The sequence below is a fragment of the Macrobrachium rosenbergii genome, chromosome 2 (assembly GCF_040412425.1).
Source record: "Macrobrachium rosenbergii isolate ZJJX-2024 chromosome 2, ASM4041242v1, whole genome shotgun sequence".
NCBI lineage: Eukaryota > Metazoa > Arthropoda > Malacostraca > Decapoda > Palaemonidae > Macrobrachium > Macrobrachium rosenbergii.
The window spans coordinates 7663533-7684211 of NC_089742.1; the positions used below are offsets into that span (position 1 = coordinate 7663533).

General features: G+C 38.3%; 1 protein-coding gene across 1 annotated transcript; it reads right to left on the reverse strand.

Annotated features, from left to right (window-relative positions):
* Nucleotides 1–278: 278 nt before the first annotated feature.
* LOC136842254 (zyxin-like) lies at nt 279–656 on the reverse strand. The gene has a single exon (XM_067109546.1). The coding sequence runs from the start codon at nt 654–656 to the stop codon at nt 279–281; it is 378 nt and encodes a 125-aa protein (XP_066965647.1).
* Nucleotides 657–20679: the final 20023 nt, after the last annotated feature.

The window sequence follows — 20679 nt, forward strand, 5'->3', positions numbered from 1 at the left end:
TCATATCACAGATCAAAGTAGCTAAGACCCTGAACGACATAATCACCTCGTACATAACGATGAAATACACACAAGATCAGCAACAGAATTCATAGACATTCTGAAAACCAAACACACAACCAATCCTTACTCATACTCACATCTGTGGAGGACTGAGAAAGAGAGGAAGATGTTCTGGTGGAAGTGGGAAGCCTGCAGGTTGCAATGGCCAGCTCAGGCACAGGTTGCAAGGCCGCACCTTAGTGAGCTTCCACTGTGGTCGGAAAAAGCCATCCCTCTTAAAGGCATTGGTAGCGGAGCCAGGACGAGAGAAGAGGGGGATCCTGATTGGGATCTCTTGAAGGGAGATCTGGGGTGTGCTCTGGCACTGGCACTAAGGCAGGGTCAGGCACTGGTATAGGATTTGGAGATTGCTTGCGGTCCAGGATGGATGGAGCTTGGCACTGCTCAGTGCACTCAAGTGGCACTGGCAGAGACTGAGAGCCAATTGTTGGATCTCCAGGAGGGGTATCTATTGGGTGCTTTGGCACTGGCACTGGGGCAAGGCCTGGCAGAGGACTGGGCTTTGAAATCTGCTTGGATGGAGGTGGCCACTGCACAGAGTACTCAGGTGGCACTGGTAGTGGAATGAATGGAGGCTTATGAGAATTACTCATACCTAATGAATAACTTCGGGGCTTGGAACCCAGGATTCCAGTAATTTTGATGGAGACTGGAAGTCTTGTCCCAGGAGGATGTCATAACCTCCAGGAATGTAGCTTCCTATGGCAAGGTTGTAGATTTTGGATTTATGGGTCTCATGATTCTCAACTGCACAGTAGAAAGTATCATTTTAAATTGATTGATGCCCTCAATTGTGATGAATCTACGCCAGGTAATGTTAGCTCCATAGGGAACCTTGTCTTCCTTATGAGGGAAATTTATGCACCAGAGTCATCAGATGCCTTGACACGTCTGCAGGGTAGCAACCTCGAGGAGGTGCCACATATATGAGAACTTCGGCCTTAGGGCCCAAAGACTTATAATTTGTAACTGCCAAAGCAATGGCGGGCATTTTTTATTTATTAGGGCATTTTGCCCATTGGGTGGAGTGCCCATAAGCATTGCAAATGGGGCAATAACTTTTGCTATATTCTTTGCTTGGCACTGTCCCATTGGAGGGAGCAGGCCCTTTACTTTTCGTCCAAGAGCCATACGTGGCTTTTTGGAGCATTGTCCCTTTCGAGGACTTAGAGGGATTTTCTGGCTGGCTCTCAGCCTTGAAATAGCAATGTTCAGTATGGTGCCCTATTCTTTTGCAATATCCACACACTGGTTTCTTTGAAGGTTGCCCATTGTTGAGAGGTTACTGAGAGTTGGTTGAGACAGGTGAGGAATGATATAATTTTCTTCCATGGGAAATCTAATGTATCTAACTCATGAATTATTAGTTTTTTAAGTCTAATGTTTCACACATTTTGCAAGGTAGTAGTAGTAATAGATATTATGGTAAAACGTTGCTATCTAACAATATGCTGCTACAGTGGATGACTGGGCACTGACATGTCTATTTGTAAGTGATTATGCTCTCTGAAATTAAAACTGACTTTTGATAGACATACTCATATTAATTAGTATACTCATACATGTATCATATTTGCTATAAATCTATTGCTAAAGTTTATAAGATGAAACATCAAAACTGCTGATGAATCACAAACACTCTCTCTCTCTCTCTCTCTCTCTCTCTCTCTCTCTCTCTCTCTCTCTCTCTGTGTGTGTGTGTGTGTGTGTGTGTGTGTGTGTGTGTGTTAGGAAAAAAGGTATGTGAATATGCTTATAATCATGAGTTCAACCAGTATTTACTGGCATAGCTAATTATAATCTTAGCCTGCCTTTCTGTAACAAGATTCTAGTCATCCTCATCGCAACACCCATCTTCATCTGAAGATGCAATGTCCATGTCGTCGTCCTCATCATTATCTAATGTTTCCAAGTCCTCTGTCTCTGGGATAAGGCATTCAGGGAGTTGCTCCCCTTCGAACCAAACTGGTTTATGATGGTCATCAACCAACTGCCAGCCATTTTCTTCAGAGGGATGCTTCTCTATATGAGTTTGATCTGCTCTTGTCCAGATGTTGACAACAAAGGAGGCACGCTAAATGCGAGGATTGAGCTCATCTTCGCAAGGTGGTAGTCCACTTGCATCTATGCTCTTCAAATTGGCTAGTAGATGTTTTCCATTTCCCTTTGGTCCATATGACTTCATGAACTTCTCATACTTCCATTCATTCAGCCTAGTGTTTGCTCTATCCTCAGCTCCATACATTGTGGTTGTGAACCTCTGAAGAGCTTCTTTTGTCCTGTTAGAAACTAGAGCTCATTGCCATTACTCTGAAAGTCTTCTGGTAGTCAGATTACTTTTCTAGAAGTTTGGAGAGGCCTGACCTTCCCTTTTCTGACAAACGAGGATGTATAGTCTGATCCCGTGCAGGCATGGAAAGCTGGCAACGCTGCACAAAGATCTGGTCCTAGTCCCTTCCATACTGCAATCAGGCTGATGTAACAATGATTGTTCTTTGAAACTGTTCCAATATCCATCCACAATGTTGACTGAAATCTATTTCAGTGGTACAATAATATCACTGCAATGTCTGTGTCGGATGCCCTGACCACTATGTGTCCATTTTCATGATCAGCTGATAAGGAATGCAGACAAATCTTTGTGTCTGCCTCTTCATGGTTGCTCTTTAATCCATCCACTGTGTTTCGCTGTATCATACCTCTGTCACCTGGAACTTATAACAATCCCCTTGGACATCTAGGAAAACTTCATGATCCCCAGAAGTGTTGTCATATGAAGAGTCTTGCCTGTGATGACGAAGGTTCTGTCATCAGATCCCCGCCTGTTCCTTTCAGTGTCCTTTATTGAAGGCTGTGGATAGTCATCAAAGGATATGTGTATGTGTTTGGCTGACGTTGTTAAACTCTAGGTAAGAATCCTTCTGGCAACCCTCCATATGTTGGGGGCAGGCAAATTTGGTGGCAAGGTATGTAAGAGGAACTGTCCATCTATGATGTAATCACTGACTTCCTTTGGCTGCTCTTTGAGACCTTTCACTTTACTCTCCAATATATTAAATAGTGCACTCTTATCGGTCTTTGCCATTACTTCTTCAGGGCTGGCCAAGGACAGAGGTACTGGGATCAATGGGTACTGGAGAATATGCTACATGTCAAGTCTCTTCTTTGTGGACAGCACAAGGAGATGTCCCATCAGATCATGTGATCGTTTAAGGGCTGCAACTTTCGTGTCCTTTGTCTGACGATTGCTTGCACAGCCATCTACAAAGGTTTTCAGCTTTTCCTTCTTTATTGGACTTTCAAACTTGTTTGGATCACTCACACAAGCCTGGATGAATTCCTTGTGTCTGACTTTTCCTTTGGTTGGTACATTGAGGAGGCTTTCACGGATTTCATCATTGGTACCTTTTCCTGTGCAAATATTATACAATACCTCTAAAGCTTCCTGGGTTTCAAATGGATTGTTCATATCTAAGATTTATTTGATAATTTTCTGAAGGTTCTCATTGTCACGTTGATTTTGTCTTGGCCCAAGTTCTGTAGTGACATCTACTTTGCTGATCAATCCTGTCATCTCTTGCAGCTGACTAATGAACGATGCTTGGGTTGCCTTTGTTACCATCCATCTGAGGCGAGTGAAGTGGTCATTAGTGAAAGAGGTGAATCCTGTCAGTCAAGATGTGGCGTCAGCATTGACAGTTTGTTCCAGTGTCAAATCCACAGGAATTCTGCTGAAATCATGTTCTGCCAGTCACACTGTGAATACACCCTGATTAAGTATCTCTCTAAGGCCGGGATGAGTCTCATTAATATTCAGTTAGTCCAATTGGTATTTTGTTAACCAGCGGGAATAGTTGATGTGGCCTGTGGCAAAGAACAGGTCAATGATTGGTGTCAGTGTGAAGACAAAGAGCTCGATGATATTTGTCTGGATAGCTCTTTCAGGCTGGTGAAATATGTTAATGTACTCCACATACATCATCCAGAACTTTGCAGTGTATCCATGAGCTCCTGATACGGTTGCCTTGGGGAATTCAGAATACTCTTTCGAACACTTCTCAAAAAGATCTGTACTGATCACCAGCTCAAACCCATGTTCTCCTGTATTGGTGTTTGCTTTCACAGTAGATATCAGGGTATGAAGCTCTTCTGTGTAATCACGTCTCTAGGCAGGCGTTGAAATGCAGGCTTTCGAAGGCAAGGCCAAGTAGAGGATGGGGCCTCTTGTATTGGCTGAAGTGTTTTCCTGTGAGAAACCCAATCAAAGAACCTGGCGTAAGGACGCCAGTCTCTGTAAGCATGTCCGGTCCTCCTGATTCTGCTATGAGTGCTCCAATTGCCTTGAAAAACGCCATCTCTATATGGAAAGCACCCGTCATGAAGAAAACATTGTCAAATGTTGGAGATTCTGTAGCCTGGATTTGCACGGCTGGTCTTGCTGCTGCAAGGTCATATGTAACCAGTCCATACTCCTGGTTGCATTCTTCAGCACACAAAGGGTTTGTTGCACTACCGAAAAGCCGGTGAAGGGCTCATTAAGGTTTGGCACGTATCTCACTTCCTGTTTTGGTAGCTGATCCTTGTAGGAGATGGCATTGAAGCCAACCCACATGGGAAAAACATCAATCTCAAATGCGTGGTTTATCATCCACATGAGGTCCAGATATCTTGCAGTGATTGCAGCATCAGGTAGGGTAAAAATGGATGTGTTCTTATAGGTAAATTCACTATTTTGGGGACACCAAAATAGGGGGCAAGAGATGTGTCTGCAACAGTGAGAGTCCTCTTCATGACAGCTTTCTTTGCTCTTGGTATTGTCTTTCTAACTGGTGTTGGTGTTTCATTACTCTGTTGACTGTTGGTACAATCTCCTGGCAAATTCTGATACAGAATTCCCATTGTATCATGCAGTGTATTGCTCCTGGAAATGTCTGTGTCATCTCATCATAGTTGTCAAATGCGAGTCCCATTGGAGCTCCTGCCAAAGTGTCATTAGGGCAAGCTTCTTTCCTCTCTTGGATGGCTTCGGCAGTTGATGTTTCGAGTTCCACCAAGCATGAATAGTTGAGACAATGCCCAATCCTATTTAGAACTTCAACAAGCTTCTTGCAACCTGTAATAGCTCTTATAGCCATGCCTAGAGTTACATGTTTTGCTGGTTTTGTGCAGCCTCTTTGGACAACAAACAATGCATCCTGACTTATGGAATCAATACAACATTTAATTTGTTTTCCACATCGGTCAGATATGATGCCTGTGTACAAGGACTTTGCAGAAGTTCATCATTGGCTGGGATACAATTGTGTCCCCGTCTCTGATATCATTCAGTGTTCGATTCTCTGGAACATCTTTTTTGTAGCATTTAACAGCTGCTTTCGCAATATTACAGCTGCTTGGTTGAGGAGTCATTCCTCGGACTCTGTGTAGTCATAAGCCACATGTATAGAATCATCAGCAATTACAGCATTGTAAAGGATACCACCTAATGTCTTACCTACCGGGCTCTGGGCCTTGATTTTGGACCCAAACTTATTTGTTAGGGTTTGCAACAAACTGTGCCTATGCATAGGAGACTCATCAGCAGGAACAAAAGTCCAAATAGTGATCATACACAGGTGTGAACAGTTCTGCATGTTTGTCAGCAATTACAAACTTCTTGACATATTCATGGATATTTCTAACAGCAATTGTTGTCTTTTTCTGTGGAATGCCATCTTTTTTCTGTTCAGTACTAGAAGTTCTATTTGCTGCAAGCAAGAATGCACCCTTGCATGAATGAGGATACTTAGCTTCTTTTGCCACCAGGTCTACACCAACGACTTTTGAAAGGACAGCTGTATCCTGAAGTAGTTCAGTAGTCTCTTGAATCTTTTGTCCTGCTTCTAATGTTTCACACGATCCTGAAAGTTCAATAGCCCCGCCTTTTTTCTTCCTCTTTTGATTACAGGAAAGACAAGTGACAGGAAGAATTCCAGATGATGAGGGTTCAGCATCGTCGTCTACCCTTGCATTGGAACATAAATGTACCAAATTCCTGTCACTAGCATCAGATGGCCTTTGTAAAGGCTGTGAATTTCTGGTAGCAAGAAACATGATAACCATCATTTTCATCTGGGCTCTTGGGCAAGCTGACAACCAAGTCATAATAAACTGATTTCTGAAATTGGGGTTTTGCACACCTCTCCTCAGCTGCAGCTTGCACAGTATTCCAGTTCTTCTCATGGAAGGGTAAAACATCACAATGCTGTTTCTTCTCCGAGGGCTTCCTAGCACGGAGAATACAATGCCTGTCATGCCTGGAGCCAGAAACAGCATTGTTGGCAGGATGAGATGACTTCATAATATCTGAAATAAAAAGGGCTTTCTTCTAAGCTAGAACACATTCTATATAGCTACATCAATAACTAATGTTCATGGACGACATTTTAATTTCATTTCAAGTAATAATCCAGCAATGTGTAGAACACACTCGGCTCTCAATTTGGAGACAATCGAAAAAAAGATCTCAAACCCTTAAGTCTTGAAATAACCCCATAAACTCACAAAAGATCTCAATATAAAAGTAGGTTATCAAAATTTAAACTTAATTACACACTATTACCAAATTTGTGTTCCATTACTCTGCCCAAGGCAATAATATAAACTTATCAGTTTAGACCCTTCTTAACTGGCTAACTTCCATACAAAGCATTTGTCAGAAAAGGGAAGGTCAGGTCTCTCCAAACTTTAGAAAAGCAACCTGACTTCCAGAAGACTTTCAGAGTAATGGCAATGAGCTCTAGTTTCTAACACGACAAAAGAAGCTCTTCAGAGGTTCACAACCGCAATATATGGAGCTGAGGATAGAGCAAACATGAGGTTGAATGAATGGAAGTATGAGAAGTTCATGAAGTCATATGGACAAAGGGAAATGGAAAACATGTACTAGCCAATTTGAAGGGCATAGATGCAAGTGGACTACCACCTTGCGAAGACGAGCCCAATCCTCACATTTAGCGTGCCTCCTTTGTTGTTAACATGTGGACAAGAGCAGATAAAACTCATATAGAGCAGTATCCCTCTGAAGAAAATGGCTGGCAGTTGGTTGATGGCCATCATAAACCGGTTTGGTTCGAAGGGGAGCAACTCCCTGAATGCCTTATCCCAGAGACAGAGGACTTGGAAGCATTGGGTAATGATGAGGAGGACAACATGGACATTGCGTCTTTAGATGAAGATGGGTGTTGCGATGAGGATGACTAGAATCTTGTTACAGGAAGGCAGACTGAGATTATAATAGCTATACCAGTAAATACTGGTTGAACTCATGATTATAAGCATATTCACATATCTTTTTCCTAACACACACACACACACACACACAGAGAGAGAGAGAGAGAGAGAGAGAGAGAGAGAGAGAGAGAGAGAGAGAGAGAGAGAGAGAGAGAGGTGTGTTTGTGATTCATCAGCAGTTTTGATGTTTCATCTTACAAACTTTAGCATTAGATTTATAGCAAATGTGGTACATGTATGTGTATACTAATTAACATGAGTATATCTATCAAAAGTCAGTTTTAATTTCAAAGAACATAATCACTTGCAAATGGACATGTTAGTGCCCAGTCATCCACTGTAGCAGCATATTATCAGATAGCAATGTTTTACCACAATATCTACTACTACTACTACCTTGCAAAATGTGTGAAACATTAGACTTAAAAAACTAATAATTCATGGGTTAGATATGTTAGATATTATATTATAATATCCGGGTAAATACCATCAATGAATATCGAATTGTAAACAGTATTGGCACGTATTATATTTCACTCTTCACCAATGCACCCTTTCTTGTATGAATAAATACTTAAATATATAAATTTGTAGTTCCTTTGTTCTTCTATATCAGATAAAAAAATATTTCCACGTGGTTCCTTTGTTCTTCTATATCAGATAAAAAAATATTCGCATGAAGTTTTATTTATGGTTTATAAAGAGGTCATGGAGCTAGAAAATATATTTTAATCCACCATGTCTTAATAGAGCAATCTTTTTAGGCTTTTCTTAAATGGGTTTTGTACCAAATTCGACACTTAGGAACTACTGATCCTTTATCAGGAAGGTCTGAAGGATATTTCTACAAAGTTTCATTAATGTACATAAGATGAGTTTTAAATGTGCTTAAAATAGAACCCTATTTAGGTCGTTCTTAAATGGATTTTGCACCAAATTTGACACTTAAGAATTACTGATCCTTCATCAGTATGCACTAAGGTATATTTCCACAAAGTTTCATTGATGTACTCAAATTGTGATTTAAATGTGACAGTGGCGGTCCCTTTGGGCCCTTCTTAAATGTGTTTTGCACCAGTTGCGCCATGTAAGAATGGCACATCTGTAATCACAGTGCCAAAACAAAACTTTTATCACAGGTTTGATTGATGCATTCCAAAATGTAATTTAAACCTGTGCCCCCTACTCAACGCACCAATGGCATAAATTAAGAATGACCATTTGGAGGTCCCCATCACACCAGCTGATGACTATCAAATCTTTTGTACTTGAGATGTAATACAAATTTCTGAGAGCTCCTGGACTATCAGCTGTGTGGGCTCCCTCATAAGAAAATGGGAGGAAGCCGAGCCTGAAGCCTGGCTCGACCATATTGAATAGGTCCTGCTGACCTATCAGCCCTCTACTGAAGAAGTGTCTCTGATCCTGGAGGCACCTTTAAGGGAAAGGTGCCATTGACTTCAATGCTCTCCCTCCTGAGGATCAAGGAAATCTTGCCCTTGTCTGCCAAGACATTATAAAAGCTTTTGAAATAACTTCTGGCCGTTGGAGGAAAAGGTGGAGAAATATGCTCAAAGAATCAGGCCCTAAGACAATGGCTAGAATCTCTCAAAGCCACTAGTGTGAAGGACACCCTCAAACTCTTCCAGCTCGAGGACTTCTTATTTTTTGCCCTGCCAGCTCTAACCACCCATCTATGAGACAAGGCACTTAAGACAGTGGTCAAGTGCTGTTGCTGGGCTGACACCTGGGACACCCATCATCCTCATTTTGGTTCCCATGGAAGAAAATTATATCCCTCTTCGCCTGCCTCATCCAACTCTCAGCACCCTCTCAAACATGGGCAAGCCCCAAAGAAACCAGTGTGTGGATATTGCAAAAGAATAGGGCACCCCACTGAACAGTGCTGTTTCGAGGCTGAGGCCCAGCCAGAAACTCCTTCCAAGTTCTCAAATGGGACAATGCCCCATCTGGCTCTTGGATGAAAAGTAAAGGGTCTGCTCCCTCCAATGGGGCAGTGCCAAGCAGAGATTATAGCAGGGGTTATTGCCATGCTTGCAAAGTTTATGGGCACTCTGCCCAATGGGCAAAATGCCCTATTAAATCAAGTACACCTTCTGTTGCTTTGGCAGTTACAATTTCCAAGTCTTTGGGCCCTCCAGCCAAAGGTCCCATATATGTGGCACCTCCTCGAGGTAGCTACCCTGCATGCCAGATCAAGGTTTTTGATGACTGGTGTGCAAATTTCCCTCATAAGGAAAGACAATGTTCCCTATGGAGCTAACATTAGTAGATGTAAACTCATCACAGTTGAGGGCACCAATCAATTTAAAATAATACTTCCTACTGTTCAGTTGAGAATCACGAGACCTCATAAATCCAAAATCTGCAAACTTGCCGTAGCAAGCTACATTCCTGGAGGTTGTGAATTCCTCCTAGGACAAGACTTCCAGTCTCCATCAAAAATACAACAATCTGGGTTTCCAAGCTCCTCCAGTTATTCATTAGGCATGAATAATTCTCAAGAGCTTCCATTCGTTCTCTTGCCAGTGCCACCTGAGTACTCTGTGCAGTGGCCACCTCCTTCCAAGTAGATTTCAAAACCCATTCCTGTTCCAAGCCTTACCACAGTGCCAGTGTCAAGGCACCCAATTGATCTCCCTCCTGGAGATCCAAAAATTGACTCTCAATCTCTGCCAGTGCCATTTGAGTGCACTGAGCAGTGCCAAGCTCCATCTGTCCCGAATGGTGAGCAATCTCCAAATCCTATACCAGTTCCTGGCCCTGCCTTAGTGCCGATGCCAGAGCACGCCCCAGATCTCCATTTGAGAGATCCCAGTTTGGATCCCTTCTCTTTGCCCGACATGGCTTCTGACCACACCAAAAGCTCACTCAAAGGTGCAGCCTCACAACCCGTGCCTGAGCTGGTCATTGCAACATGTGAGCCTCCGACGCCCTCCAGAACATCTTACTCCCTTTCCCAGTCCTCAGCAGACGTGAGTATGGGTAAAGATTCTGCCACACCTCAATTGGCTGATGAACTCAAGCAACTGCAACAACTTGGGACAGAGACTGTAAAGAATGCCCTGGTCTGGCCATCAAAGAAGCCAACCTGGGTGGCACTCCGTTGTCCTCCTCAGACTTGGTTCAACTGGTTCCCCTATCAAGGAGAACTGTCAACCTAAAATAAGTTCATGGAAGAAAATCATAGGCATAGATGGCTCCAGATTGCCAAAGGAGAGACCCTGAGCTCCTTTGGCACTAGTGCCAACCTGGCACAGTACCACCCCTCTATCCTATGAGGACCTTGGCATCTCTATCCAGAATAGGGTGTTAGGTTTCCTCACCTGTTTAATTTCCTTATAACCCTGTAATTTATTCTTTTCCTTTAACATTTTTCCTTTCATTATTTTGTTCAGTTAATCATATTATTTTATGCCTCACAAAGGCCTATAGTTTACTTTGTTCCCACTTTGCCGATGCAGAGTGCAATTGACAGATATCCCAATTTTGTAAGTTCTCTGACTTCCTTTTGAGGCCTTTTGGGCTAAAGAATGAACTTAGCCTTTTCCATAGCCCAAGGAATATAATTTCAGCATATTTAATCATCATCTGTTTATAACAATTATTAATTACTTTGAATCTGTCATCTATTCTTTTGTTATTCTTTTGTGATGAATCTCGAGTCCAAGGCTCTCAAACTGTGTAAATTATATAAAATGTTATACCTCATGTACGTAGATGAGTACCACAAGGCACCTATGAGGGTATTACCGTGTTGTCGGTATGCCTTATCAGCGACTCCCAGAGTAAGATATTCCTTTTATTATTGTTCTTTTCCTAGTAGTTTGTAACCTCTGTTTTCCACAGCCAGTACTATGCACTGATACATCGCATGTCCTTATAATATGTGCGCCTGGCACAAGTGTTTATAGTGCCCTGAATGGCAGTGAGCTGTCACTCTTAAGTATTATGGCAGCACCTAATAAAGACCACGAATACTTGCATTGTATTGCCTCCTCAAGGTATATCAACTGCATGAACTTGTAACTAAAAGTTTTACTAAAAAGTGCATGGAGTATTCTAAGTATAACAATATTAACCTTATGATGTTAGGTTTAATTTATTACCAATTAAGTAATAATCTATCTATTTTATATTCATTAAATGCTGCTTATTATCATTTCTTAGAAAGGAAAATTATTAGTGTTGCCAGCAGCGTAAATTGATTCTGCAAAGTAGAGTAAAAGTCATAAGTGATTTCTTTTGTTTATAATTGACTCTGATATTAAGCAGAAGTATTATATTGTAGACTACTGTACCCCAAAAGGTTATGAAGAGAGAAATTATTGCCTGTTGTGATAATGTAACTTTAGCTGTTCCAACCCGACTAAGGGTGCAAGTGTCATCAAAGCAGGGGAGGTATTAAGAGTATTCCCTCATATGCCATCTTTCAAGCAATAACTCAAAGGAAAAAGGACAAGTAATCAATAAATTCAATTTTGTATGATTCATTGTAGGCAAATTTGCCTCTAAAACCTCTCTCACCACTGCCTTTAGGGGGAAAACCACTTTAATCTCTTTCTTGTCCAAAGTGCTGTCGAAAATCCCTTAATTCCAGGTGCGGACCCGATCAGAGCTAATCACCCGAGACAGGTCAGCTGGCGGGCTGAACACATACGCTCCGCCATCTTGAAATCGCCGACATGCTGCCTGCATTTCCATGCGGGCAGAGTGATCACAACGCCATCTAGGAAGGGAAAGATGTACTTCTGAAGCTATAAAGGACCTTGAAGAGAGAAGCTTGTTCTTAGAATTGTATCGGTGGCCAAGGAGAGTAGAGCTGCGTCCCTTGCTCCATTAAACTGCCTATTTTCAACACGTGGCTGGTAGTATCAAAAGTAACTTTTCTTGTGAACTAATTCACTTACCCTCCCTCTTGCTGGCCCTCATAAGAAAGGAACTTCAGCTCCTAAAGAAAGGTAATGTACCAGGATTTAAGGTTTTTCATCAGTCACGTTCCCTATTCACCTCCAACTAAGTTCCTTTCTTTTCATAGTGCGATATACCTACAGAGAGACCTGTATTACTTTTTATTTAGTGCTGTTTAATTTGCAAAGCATTTACGAGAAGTATAACGTAATCGTATGATGTTCGAGTCACTGGAATCGAGTTCAGTCTAGTCATCTTCTATGTAATTCCTCAATTCCTTCTTTACAGTGCTAGTTTCGATTGAGTAACCATAAGTGTTTCGATTGCAGATTAGGAGTATTCAGCTGTGTATCTACATATCATCTTGTGTGCGTAGCTGTGACTACTTCGTTATCAACACCTTTTGAAGCGGGCAACCCATTTGTAATACCTCCAGGAAATTCCCCATCATTTGCTCTCCCCTCATTATCCCAGAATAATGCTACCATTCTTCTCATGTGTTTTTTTGTAAATATAATGAATTAAGTTAAACCCGAGTTTATCTAATCACTCCCATCTTGAAACAGGCCTTCAGCCGTATTTTGTTTGTAATTTTAGCTGTCCTCAAGGACATTCCAGATTTTTATAGTAATTCAGATAAGTTACATATCATCTTAGTATACCCCATTTATCTAGCAAGACCCACACACACACAAAATTATATATATATATAATCACTACAAAGTAATACACGCTACCACGTTGGAGAATTGTCGCCGAAGGAATTTATATAAGTGGGTAAATGAATGGAATCGTGAGGACACACCACGGGGAAAGCCTGTTCACGACAGTTGACGTAAACCATTACACCACAACACACACACCGGATCTTGAATATATATATATATATATATATATATTATATATATATATATATATATATATATATATATATATATATATATATATATATATATATATATATATATATATATATATACATATATATATAAAAATGTGCGTGCGTGATAATGTATATATATATATATAAATAACCAGAGATATAATATATATATACATATACCATATATATATATATATATATGACCAGCTCCAACATCAGGAGAATCTGCTCTTTTACAGGGAGTGTTTAGGAAATATACAAAAATATGATCAATTTAAAATCATTATAGGGCCTCTTCCGAGCTAGCACTCTCTATTCTAGAATATAATTATCAAACAGACAGTACCAATGTTGATATATAAATGCCCAAAACCTCCTCCGCCCTCTCTACCTATATATAACCGTCTTCCTTGCTTTTCACTTACCCATATTCCAGTCGCCCTCCTTCTCCCTTCTATATTGGTTGGTACCTCCAGCGACACCTAAACTGTCCTTATGTACAAATGTTTATTAAAGAGATTTTTGTATAACTTATATGTATTCACAATATTTATTCTTTTATTGCAGCCTTGAAAATGAGACTAATTGTCTTGAAACGTCGGCACAAATAAAGGTGTTTTTATGTAATAGTCTGTTTTATGCCTTCAATTTAAATATCTTACTGATTTGCTGTCCTGCCTGTAGCTATATATATATATTCTATATATAATATATAATTATATAAACAGATATATACCATATATATTATAATGCCCATATATATATATATATATATATATGCCTATATATATATATATCTTATATATATATATATATATATATATATATATATATATATATATATATATATATATATATATATATATATATATATTATATATATATATCCATATATTATATATTAACTATATATATGTATAGATGTTTATATATATATATATATTATATATATATATATATATGTATTAACAATATTTATTCTTTTATATATAGATTTATATATAATATATATATAATTGTCTTGAAACGTCGGCACAAATAAAGGTGTTTTTATATATATAGTCTGTTTATATATATATATATATAATTCTTGATAATATATATATATATATATATATATATATATATATATATATATATATATATATATATATATATATATATATAATATATATATATATATATATATATATATATATATATATATATATATATATATATATATATATATATATATATATATATATATATATATATATATATATATATATATATATATATATATATATATATATATATATATATATATATATATATATATATATATATATATATATATATATATATATATATATATATATATATATATATATATATATATATATATAATACTGTTTATATATATATTAAATTCGTTTATGTCATGAGATGTTAAATTTAGTTGCGTTGAATAAAAGAAACTAAATTGCTTAAATATTCTTTGGCTTATTAGAATTTGTAATTTTTTACAAAGATTTAAAATGTAACAATTAACCTCACAGTGGGGCAAGTCGGTATTTGGCTGGGGCACATTGTTATATGGATAATTAGTGTCGAATATCTACAAAGAATGCTATTTTTAGTGACACTTTATAAAAGATCGATGGTCTCTTATGAAACATATATTTCCTACACTAAACTACTGCTGAAAGTTCTGCTTGACCAGTGAAATACCAATTACAAATAAAACTTGAGTACATCTGTACTTGAAATGGCAGTAAAATATGAAAGAAAAATATTTTTCTCTCAAATATCTTGAAAGTTCAAATAACTTCCTCCTCGAATATAACGCTGATACAATTGTAGAAAATATCACTCCTTCCTCAGTGCACTGCACAATTTTCTACATTATGCAGTAAAAGTAACCTATGACTGCCCTGCTCATTTATTATGGCTCCTGAGAGAAGGCTTATTCACCTGAAATTTGTTCTGTTTAAAATAAATTCCGATGTGAACTAGATCTCATATGTAAGATAAGCTATCAGAACAAATTAATATATTTTTATTAAAGATTTTCAAAAGTTCAGATAATTTATTCTTCAGTTACAATTGATTCATATGTAGAAAACATCCTTTCCCCCACAACTCTCATGTGTCCATTTCCTACGCTCTGCGCACTAGCTCCAGCCCTTCACCCGGCCTGCTCTCTGAAAATGGCTCTAGACATATTCTACAAAGGCAGTCTTTATCTTTTCTTTCAGAGCTATAATGACACCTGTTCCTCGTCTTCTTTTCAAGTATTTCTTTGCTTTATCGTCACTCATTAGTCTTTTCGTTCAGTTTTTATCCTTTTTCCTAACCTTTCTTCCCCTCTGCGCATCTGGTTTTTGACTAGAGTGTCAGTAAGGATACCAGATTTTCCTTTCTTTCACTGCCTGTTATTTTTCTCTGGCCAGCCTTTGGGTATGGTGGGTATCTTCATGCGTAGCAATCTTGACTTTGTTCTTCCTTCAATCTTCTTTCTTTGGTGTCTCCTGTTGCTAAATCTTCAAGTGGTGCCAAGGAACTCAAGCTCATGTTTTCTTGTGGTTGGGGTAATCTGCCATAGTGTTTTTTGTCGTCAGAGCATTTGGTAATACTCCCTTGACTATTGATGGGACATCATAAATGGTTATTGGGATACCGGGTTGGGAGTTCATCCAAGCATAACAAGCAGCATTGTAGTGTGAAATGCGAGGTAGAAACGAGAGTAGTAGTATTTCATTTTCTTTGCAGAAGTCTAGCACTGCCATAGATAGATGGGAAGAGTGGTTATCCAAAATTACCAATAGTGGGGACTCAACTGAAGGAGGAACATGATTATAAAAATGTTTCATAATCTTAAAAGAAACTGGACTCCTCATCCAACCGCTGGGATAAGCTGCATCCACACATCCTGTAGGGCCTTCAGTAATGAAAGGAATTTTGAAATGAACACGGGGAAAAACAATAAGAGGGGGACTGAATTGCCATTTGCATTAACAGCTACCTCTATGGTGACATTTGTCCTTCCTACTTGCTGTTTTCCTTTTTCTGCTTAAACTTTTGATGGCTTTTGCACAGTAGGAACTCCTGTTTCATCTATATTCCATACTTTGTGCCCTTCAAAGTTGTATCTATGACCCACCAACTCAAGTTCATCATAAACCTTCCCAGTGTCATGGGCATTAAAACTTGTTCTGGATAAGCTAGTCGATTCTGAAGTGCAAATGGAAATTTTGGAATGTCTCTTTAAGAATTGGCTTAAATTAGCCCCAGTTTGTGGCAAGTCACTGCATGCTTGTATGCAAGACTTCTAATATATTTTTGATGTTGAACCATAATATATTTTACAAGACTGAATAAAATATTCTAGTTTCATTTCCATTTCATCAAAAGACTTGTATTGACTTTGCCCAACCCACTAATTTTATGAAGGACGCTGATGCGTCTGGGTATTTCATGTAATTTCTTTTAAGATGTCGTTTCAAGGTCATGAGCATTTCCAGCTCTCCTTATTGACATTTCCCTTCTTTAACTTTTGTCCCTAACTTATATGTTTCTTACGGTAGTGCCCCATGTGGTCTTCTTTTTATACGTTCTCACCATTCTATTAAATAAAGATTCAATTAAGTTGAATGGGGGCAAGTTCTTACAACGTAACAAAGTTCCCCAAACCGAAAGTGACAACTTTCCCCAAAGGCGCCATTTTTCAATCATAACCAGCTTTTCGTCTAAAGGCTTACTTAATAGTGCAACTACAGCTTTATTTCATAGCTAGTGTAAGGGACCAATGTGTGGTCCCAGGGCATCGCGTGTGGTGAGTCAGCCATCGGACAAAACAAGATCCAACAAGGCATCCCGCTCTCTCTCCCTCCTGTGTGTCAGCAGCGATCGCTCGAAGGAACGCAACTTCTTCCATACAACATTTCTGTTATTGTTGTCTCAATTCATTTACGATCACCACTACTTGCATTGCCATGCAAGCATTCCGACCATGTATTCATAATATTCCACCGAATCTTCTGTATCAAACTGCATGTGTGTTTCTGTTTGTGAAGACGCCAAGCATCTCGCCATTTCACACATATTACGCTATTGCATTGTATTCATTAATCTGTCTCGAATCTCATGCAAATTGCATATGTGGAATTTCCTGGCCTTTCCATTGATATATGTTTTATCATTGTACGTTTATTATGTCTCACAATAGCCATCTGTTTGACTGTCGACAAGCATAGATGTCTGGAACATAATCTATGTTTTGTCTTGCCTGTGTGTAGAAACTGCTTTGCGGCTCGCACCAGCCAATAACAACCTCGAAGATTCTGTACATGCATTCATTAAGGAACCAGCAATAAACTAGACAACACCCAGCAGGTATGTCACTAGATATATACAGATTACATATGTGTAAACTTGAAAATGTGCCTTGATACTGGCTCTAAATATCCATTTTCAAAACAATTAGTAAAACAGTCCACCACGTGCTGAAGTCGTTTCAATATCAACACTGGAGGAAGGGGGAGGGGGCAGCCATGTTATGTGACTAGCAGGCGCTGCTCCTAATAGTGACTTAGAAAATTAAAGATAACAACTTGCCCTGTGCAACAACTAGCCCCAGTCTCCCTATATATATATATATATATGTATATATATATATATATATATATATATATATATATATATATATATATATATATATATATATATATATATATATGTATATATGTATATATATATATATATATATGTGTGTGTGTGTGTGTGTGTGTGTGTGTTTGTTTGTGTCTACGTGTGTTTGTGTATTTGTGTCTACGTGTGTGCGTGTGTTGTGTTTCCGTATGTTTAGGATCAGTATTACTAAAACACTAGCTCTTCGTTGGGTGAGTCGGTAGAGACGCGGTATGGAACTCGCTGGGCCGGAGTTCGATTCCCCGGCCGGATGATGAAGAGTTAGAGGAATTTTAACTTACTAAAACACTAAAACAATACCGGTACCTTTATGTATATTTTAAGATACACTATGAGAGAAATCTGCACATATTTGTTAGAAAGAATTCCAATTCTGTGGAAGTAAACTACTGACGACGACAAAATTTTTCATGCGTTGTATATCGCCAAGAGCCTTTGATTTCGACTGGTGGCTTGCTAAAAATATCAAGAATAATCTATTCAATAATTTATGGTAGAATGGAGTGTAATTTTCCTTGCCTGCATCATAGGAACTTTCTTGACATCAGCAGTTTTACTTTTGTGTTTCTCCCCTCTGGGTTTTGTTTCGTAACCATGAGAGCGGTCCTAATTCTAGTTCTTAGCTAAAGGTAATGGCAGCCTTGTCATGCTACTCCAGACTGGTGAGTTATGATGAAATGAAGATGTTTGCGGAGAATCCTGTACAAAGTCGGACCAAAGCTCCGTAAAAATCAGTAAAGAGTAAAATAATTGGACCAAAATGAAACCGTTAAAAGTTCTTTGAAATAAAATAAGTAAATTAATATCTGAAATATAATAAAAACGAAGAAGACTTTTGATCGAATACGAATATAGCATAGGTGATTATTAAAAGGACAAAAAACAGTGCTAAGTAATACGAAAAATTTTAATGATAGTATTTTTCATTTCCCCGTTAGTTACTTTTAAGTATTGATTTAAAAAATTAATCTTTTTTTAGACAATACTTCATAGTAAGACTCTAATCTCCCTACAGGGGCAAATCTTACTCCAAGAAAGAACAGAATGAAAGCGACGTTGTTTGCCCTTGAAGTTTCCAAGAACCAGGAAAGGTAAACTTGGTGGGTGCAAGTCACTTGTAAATTAGCCTAGTTTTTATACTGTTTTCGTCTCGAGGGTGAATTCCTTTATTTGCTGCTGTGCTGAGTGCGTATTTCTAAAAGATTTACTTGTGTGTAACCTTAATAATACCGTTTATATATCACTAAGACCGTTTTTAATCTTCTGAAGATATATAGCTCCTGTTATTACCCCTATTATCACTGTTATTGCCACTATTATCATTATGTATTGCAGTCTATAGTGTCAAGAATACGTTTGCTTCTGTTTTATCAGTTTATATTTATTAATTTACCTTTAATGCAAGCAACCTGCACAATGTTTTAGAAATTAACAGCCACAATGTTATGAAAAATAATAAAGTTTACACATCGTAATCAACTTTCCAAGGACTTATGTTTGATAATTTCATTTCTCGAAAAGAAAAATATGAAGCCCGATAGATTAAAAAGAATTACCAGTTTTTACATTTTCCTTTTCCCAGGACACTCGAATGGCGAGGTTTTCGGGAAATGATAACTTTTAGAGCCAGTTTCAAGTGGCATTCAGATGTGAATGGCAATGGCTTGCATTACTCCTAGCATTGTCAGATCTAAAAAGGTTTTTAAACTTATCGATATACCAGTGATACTGAGTTACAAGATTACGTAGGTAGTAATGACATTTTTATTAATATTAAGCAGTTGCGGCTGAAGAAAAACATGAAAAGCTTTTTGAAGTCTTACTAACACTTCACATTCAAAGTTAAATGTACAGTGGTAGTTGTGATATACAACTGCCAGTTATTATTATTATTATTATTATTATTATTATTATTATTATTATTATTATTATTATTATTATTATTATTATTATTATTATTATTTACCTGTAATTGTACAGATATCAATCCTTTAAATGACATGTGGCAAACGAAGAAAAAACAAACAGAGGAAATAAGTTATGTATGTGCATACGTTTTCTTATGGCGATGTTACACTTCTAAACATTTGTAAAGTTTCATGTACCTTCCCTGTATCACCTTTATTTTCTTATCCCACTAATTTCCAATTCATTTTTTACTATATACGTAAGAGACAACAGCTTATATTTTTTCCCTCACAACTAACATTCATGGTCCCATCTTCTTTGCTTACCTATTATTAGGTAACTTTATTCCTCCTTCAGTACCCTTTCATAAACACTTTCCAAAATTTCCCCCCAATTTTCTTTGGATTCTCTTCATTATCAACACCTGACTCTATACAATCTGTAAAGATTTTGCGGCCCACTCTCAGGTGCCACACAAGATTAAACCGAGAAGGTCAGCCTGCAATTCCGGATCACACCCTCAACCTTGTTCGTGTGCGTCACTGGCATCACCTGAACCAAGTGGTCCGAGACACCACTTTTCCGTCAGCACACCACAACAAAAACAGATCAATTCTCGACAATAAATCAGCATACCTTGGGCTAATTACAGGGCGTACGTGTGGCATGCTTTTTCTTAAAGCCTCGTACTTATTTGTAATCTTTCTCTATAGCTTGTCTTTCTCTGCAGGCTGATTCCTATATGGAGCTTTCTTGGCTATATAGTCGGTTTATTGTTTGTTACTCTGTCCATATTATAAGGGTTTCCAGCTGAAGTTTTAAAGAAAAACAGAACACCAAAAATCAGGAATGTCATGTTGAGACAAAGGTATGAATGAAGAAATAATATAGAAGAGGAATAGGGACCTCAGACCTCTGAGGTGTGTGTG